General features: G+C 60.4%; 1 protein-coding gene across 1 annotated transcript in view; it reads right to left on the minus strand.

The window, feature by feature from the left end:
- Positions 1-324: 324 nt before the first annotated feature.
- HS3ST6 (heparan sulfate-glucosamine 3-sulfotransferase 6) overlaps positions 325-6332 on the minus strand; it is a 6886-nt gene continuing 878 nt past the window's right edge. Inside the window, exons 2-3 of the mRNA XM_024759605.1 lie at positions 6204-6331; positions 325-1081 (exon numbers count right to left, since the gene is read on the minus strand). Of these exons, the coding sequence (XP_024615373.1) occupies positions 466-1081; positions 6204-6331 (744 nt within the window). The 3' untranslated portion in view covers positions 325-465. The remainder of the gene's footprint in view (positions 1082-6203; position 6332) is intronic.

Genomic DNA, 6332 nt, shown 5'->3' on the forward strand with positions numbered 1-6332 from the left:
CAAGCAACCTGGGCCCTCAGTTTCCCCATTCGGAATATGGGACAACCCAGCTTGGCATCCCAGGGCTGAGAAGAGAGCCTGAGGGTGGTCTCCAGAGTCACCAGGGCTGAGCTGTATGTCACCGAGCAGGCACCAAACCTCTCTGAGCCTAAGTTGCTCACTTGTGACAGGTGGCCAAGTTCACTGCCCACCTCGAGGGATAGACAAGGATCGGGTTTTTAACCACTCCCAGCATGAACAGTGCCCAGTAATGTTAGCTGGCAGGATTATCATCCCCGCAGGAGGTGGCACCTCCAACCCCACCCTGCAACCCTCAAGGGCACGTAGAAGAACACAGATCCAAACTTTATTTTGTAAATATTTCTCTCTGCCCAGCCCTGTGTACAGGGCCCACTCCGGCTGGGTGACAGGCATAAATTAAGGTCACTGAGCGTCCCCAGGCAGGGTGTGGGTTCCCCAGCCCCATTAGTCCCAGCCGAAGTCCTGGCCGGTCATTTGGTAGAACTTGCGGTTAAAGGGCCGGTAGAAGGCCCGCAGGCGCTGGACCATGGCCTCAGGCACACGTGGGTGGGGCCGGCCCTTGGACTTGCCCAGGCAGCGGGGACGGCCGCTGCCCTGGGCCTTCTTGAGGCAGGGGAAGCCCTTGGTTGCGTTGAAGTAGAAGTGCTTGTCTGTGACCACCCGCTTGAGACCCAAGAAGTCCTGCACGTGGCCCAGCTCCCCAGCTGGGTCGCTGACCAGGCGCTCACCGCTAACAAAGAGGAAGCGGGACAGCGGGAAGTAACGCAGCCAGTTGTCCAGGTGCTGGGCGTACAGGCCGATGCGCACGGCACTCCAGGCCGTGTCCACGGGGCCCAGGCCTCGGCGGAAGGCCAGGGTGCCAAAGCTGGGCAGGCCCGGTGTCTTGGAGAGCATCTGCGCATAGTCAGAGATGGCCCGGGTCACAGGGTTCCGCACGACCACGATCAGCTTCGTGGCCGGGGACATGCCGTGGATGCGGCGTGGGGCCTCCCGGGTCACAAAATAGCTGGGGGTCTTCTCCATGGTGATCTGCCCATCCAGGGTGCGGGGCATCAGGCTCCTGTGGGAAGGTGGTTGGAGAGGGAGGCATGAGCAGGTGCTGGCCCTCCTCCAGTCCTCCCATGCTAGACCGGCCCCCAGAGGCCCGAGACTAAACTCCCCTTCCTCCAGGGAAGCCCCATACCTACAAAGCAGGCGAGCCTCCCCATCTCCCCTTCCCCACCAGGCCCACCCATCCTAAGTGTCTGGGTGGGCAGCCTGGGGTGTGGGCCGTGAGGGCGCCCAGCCTCAGCACAGGTTCACAGTAGGGGCCCATCCTCCAAGGCTATCCACACCCCTCCCAGAGCTTGACTGCACCCCAACCTTGACACTGCTGTGCCTCTCACCCCAGACCCAGCACTCCCCAGACTTGCCGCCCACAAGGCTCCACCCACCATCCCCACCCCCACAGGCCCCTGCACTGTAACTACCCCAGTCACACTTTCATTAAGTGGCTGATGGTGTCCCTTGAATTAGGCCATTAGTTACTGACAAGCGTCCCCAAAAATGGGCAGCTGCCCCTCCTATCACTCCCTCCCCTGCATGGCCTCTCCCGCCTTTGGTGGCAGCCCTGCTAATTCTCCCCAACCTGGGCCCCGCAGAATGCTGAAAGCCACAGTGCAGCCCAGGACACTGGAGAGGTCATTGAAGCAGCCTGAGGATCTGTCTCAAGACCCCAGCCGCCTGGGTTGCCCAGACCCAGCTTGGAACCCATGGTGCAAGGCTGCAGCTGCAGCATTTCCGAGCAATCCTCTCATTCTGACCAGGGGTGGGGGTTGGGGGGTGGAGGAACCTTGGAACCATCCCAAGGTTCCGGGGGAGTCAGCTGGTGACAGACCCCTGACAACCCCAAACCTGGGGAAGCCCATTCTAGCACCCCACCCAGGCAGTCCAGGGACCCTGGGTAGCATCCTGAGGCCACCCTGCCAGCCAGGTAGAACAGGGTGGGGAGGGGCAGGGTGCAGCAGCAGAGCCAGCTGAGCAAACAGCTCCGAGGGAGGGCTGGGAACTAGGTCAACAGAGGCAGAGGCTATCAGGCTCTGTGCTAGGGACGGGGTGGGGGGTGTCTCTGTCCCCCATCTCTGAAGGAGCTGCCCCCAATCCCACTGACAGCCCTCAGGACTGGCCCCAGCCAGGAGGGTGACACACAGGACAAAATTCAGGTCTCATCCAGCCTAGTGACCCCCAGACACGAGCTTTCTGAGAGACGGTCTCCTCTTCCTGCTCAGGCCAGGTGGACACCCAGGTGTACAGGCACACGAGTTGGCGTGCTCAGCTTGGAGGGTGCTGATGTCGGGACTGGAGAACGTGCACACATGAGTCCCAGGCATGCCGCCGGCTCCCCTGACACCACCCTCTTGGCTCGGTGGAGTGGGGTGGGCTGCAGGGTCTGCCGGCTGTGGGAGCTGCCCCTCCCCTCAAACTAAGGCCCTGGGCAGAGCTGGTCTACAGAAGTCATGGGAGACAATTCTGCTCCCCCCATGTCCCAGGAGTGATCTGGGACTCCTTCCACCCCACTCACTGCCCCACTTGAGGCTCAGAGATGGAGCAGGAAGTGTTGGGATGGATGCCGGCTGCAGCTGCTGGGAGGCGGTGTTGGCTTGGCTTCTGCTCCCAGGAATCCAGGTGGGAATTGCACCCAGCCCTCCCTGTGAATAAGTTCAAAGAGAACTTGGGTGGGAACAAGGCCAAGGGCTGAGGTTCAGGACTGCAGCCTGGGGTAGCCAGCTCAGGGAACCCCCCTTCCCACAAGAGGGAGGACAAAAGAAGGCGGATCTCCCCGCACTGGACCTCTATGCTGAGACCCACAGACATAAGCCAGTGCCGACAGACGTCATCAGAAGTCACCGCCCTCCCTTCATCACCCTCCTGAGGGAGGGAACCAGTCCTGACTGCTCTGGGACCCTCCTCACCGACCTCTGACACCCCCTTCCCATCCCTTTCCTCCCCCAGGTGCCCAGTGACCCCAGGAGCACCCTCTTTCTTTCTCCAGGCTGGGCTCACCTGGTTCTGAGTATCCCCACCCCTTCCGGCCTGCCTGGGGGGAGGGGCTGCAAGGAAGCGGACAAAAATTAGAGGGACCTTAGCACCCACTGCTGTTTTCTCTCCAAGGAAGTCAGAGGAGAGGAAGTCAGGGAGGTGCCCCCAGCCCCACCGTGGAAGGGGGATGGGAACGGGGATGGGGGAGGCTTGACTTTCCAGGCCCACTCTTGCCACAAACCAGCTTTGAGATCTGAGATCTTTGGGATCAATTACTCAACCTCCCCAGGCCTCAGAAGCCTGTCCCCAGCCAGCCAGGCACAGAGGAGTGGGGGATGGGGGCTTCTTGGGGGTGGGAGAGACTGGGGAGAGAATGAGAGGAACTTGACTCTGACCCCCACACAGCAAACATCTGACAAGTTGCTCTGTGGACACTCCCTCCCTGCTCATCTGGTCTGCATTTCCCTGCGGCTTCCACCCAGCCCCAGGCAACTCTCCCTCCTCTGTCTCAGCCCCACCCCCACCCCTCTATCCTGCACCTCGCCTGGGCCTCATCCAGCGGGGCCTGGGACTCAGCAGAAACCAGCTATGGTTCCTGTCTGGAACAACACGGTACCAGGAGCCAAGGGGGTGGCCCTACCTGTATCCCTCCTGGTCTCTGTGCTTTTCCAAAATACTAAGGTCAAAGTACAGCCCCCACCTGCCCCCAGACAGGGCGCCCCCTTCTGAACTGAGACTTGGGGGTGTTTGTCTGTGTGACCCCAGCACCTGCCAAACAGAAGGTGCTCAATGAGTCAGTGACTAGATGAACAAATGCTGTGTGAGCTTGGGGACACTTGGGGGTCACGGTCCCCAAGAAGGAGGATCCTCAAGAGCCTGAGGGATGAGCTGAGGCCCAGGGAGGGGGACTGGTTTGGCCAAGGTCAACTTTGAGCAGCGCAGCACCCCTGCCACGGCCAAGGGAAGGGCCAGAGTCACTGCCTGGTCACAGCCCAGTGGGAACAGGTGTCCCAGAAAGTCAGCTGGGGGCACTGGCCACTGCTCCTCTACTCACCACCCCACACCCCCACCAAAAACAGGCTCTGGAGGCTGGGCCCAGGGTCCTGAGAGCAGACAAGGCCACCAGACCCTCCCTGCCCGGGGGCTGGGCATCCTCTTTGCAGCTGGGGAAACAGGCAGGGGTGGGCATTTTCAGAGGTTCACTGCACACTCACGGCTGGTTGGAAGGACAGTCAGGTTCAGAGGCACAGGTGCCTGTGAGCAACACCATGCCCACGTGCACACACATCAGCGCACAGCCTCGTCCCTTGGAAGGCACGTGGACACAGGCACTCCAGAAGCTCAGCCCTGCACCAGCCAGTGAAGGGTCAGCACTAGCCAGCCCCGAGGGACAGCTCCAGATTAAAGGGGCGGAAGCCACGGACCTGACCCTCTGCCTCCTCTGCAGCACCCCTCCCCGCAGTGTGGTGGCTGGGCTGAGGAAGGAGAAAGTCTCCTCTACCAGACTTAAACAGGCTGCTGAATCATCCCACTCCCATCTCCGGCCTCAGGGACACCAATGTCCCAAGAGCCCCTCCCCTGTGCTGAGGATCTGACCCCGAATCTGGGTCCAGCTGGCTTCCTATCAGGCCCCTCAGGCTCCCCAAACCAGTCCCCCAGAGCTGAAGCATGTGCCCAGGGAGGGCCTGGATAGGCTCTCAGGATCCCTGGCTCTTTGGGAGCCTTTTTAGGTCTAAACCCAATTCTAGACTCTCCTGCAGCCCCTCATTAGCCCAGCTTATGGGGTCAGTAGTGAGCTCTGAAATTTGCACTATGGTTAACAATGTGTCCTTCCCCTTCTCCATCCTCCTCCTTCCCCCTCCTCTTTTTCTCTGCACAGAAGTGAGGAATTAGGGATGCTTTCAGATGCTGAAGCACTGTCAGAATGGGGTAGTGGTTTCTCCCTGAGTGTTGAGAATGCAGGGATTCAGACAGTCGGGTCCAGGGATGGACTCACCTCCCCCGTCACCACACAACTTCCCTAGACCTCTGACAGCAGCAACCCTTCAGAGTTCATGAGCCAGAACCCCCTGTTCTCATTGGGAACCCTCCAAACCCATAAGTAATTCTGATGCAAAAAAGCAAAGATAACAAGGGTGGGGGCAGGGTGGAATCTGGGTACAGAAAAACTGGTAAACCTGTAGGTAAAAAGTCTCAGTCCTGCCACCCGCCACTCCCCACTAATTTACCAGGTGACCTTAGGCAGGGTCTTCTCTGGCCCTTAGGGGCTTGGCCCAAGCTTGGGGATGAGGCTGGTGCTGTGGGGAGTGGGGTGACTCACCCTCCATCTGTAAGCCCTCATTTCCCCGAAGGAAGGGATAGAGCGCTGAGGCAGGCTTGTGCCCGACTGACAGAGGCAGAGGGCTGGGCCTCACACTCAACCTTCGGTGCTAACCTCGGCAGGGAGGGGCTGGTGTTTGACCAGCCACCAGGACAGGTTACTTCAGCTGCGGCTGGGTGCTCCCCCACGTTCCACCACACCCCCCAAGGCCATACTGGGTGGGAGTCAGGGCAGCTACAGAGCCTCATGACATGAGGCTGGGATCCCAATTCCCATCCCTGGGCATTGACTCAAAGGCACCCTCCTCCTTTCTAAAGACCAGACTTTCTCCAGACACCCAGGACTATGGAGAAGGATTCCTCTCTCCAGGATCAGGGGTCTTACGGGTGGGGAATGGGTTGACAGATACTTTCTAGGAGGCTGCAGGGAACCCGGAGACCCTTTCTTAAGGTAACTGACCAGAGTTCAGACATGTTCCCCTCAGTGATGCAGGGGAGAGGGCCAACTGAGTATGAAGCATTTCTAAAGCACCTCAAACCCCACAGGCTCCAAACTACTTCTCGCTGGAATCGCACTCTAGCCCCGAACCAGGGCTTTCCCTGGAGTTTTCAAAGTTTCTGGGAGTCCATGGCCAGTGACCGACCCTCTTTTCCATAAAACATGCTGCAGGAGGGCCGCGTCCTCCCCGCCAAGCCTCAGCCCCCACGCAGGCTGGTCTCAGCCCCTGAAGACGCCTGGAGTCCTCGCCCCGCGGGGTCCCCAGTGAGACCCCTGGGGCACACCACGCGGTTTCCCGGAAGGCACCCGCCAGGAAGCCGATGGGGCGGACGGGACGAGCGCTCACCGGTACCAGGCGAGGCCGCGCTCGTAGCACCTGTCGAAGAAGTGGGGCTCCGAGCCGAGCGCGCGGACGTCGGGGTGCAGCCGCAGAAACTCCAGCAGGGCGCGCGTGCCGCCCTTCTTCACGCCCACA

Source organism: Neophocaena asiaeorientalis, unplaced genomic scaffold, assembly GCF_003031525.2.
Source record: "Neophocaena asiaeorientalis asiaeorientalis breed wild unplaced genomic scaffold, Neophocaena_asiaeorientalis_V1.1 scaffold254, whole genome shotgun sequence".
Classification (NCBI taxonomy): Eukaryota; Metazoa; Chordata; class Mammalia; order Artiodactyla; family Phocoenidae; genus Neophocaena; species Neophocaena asiaeorientalis.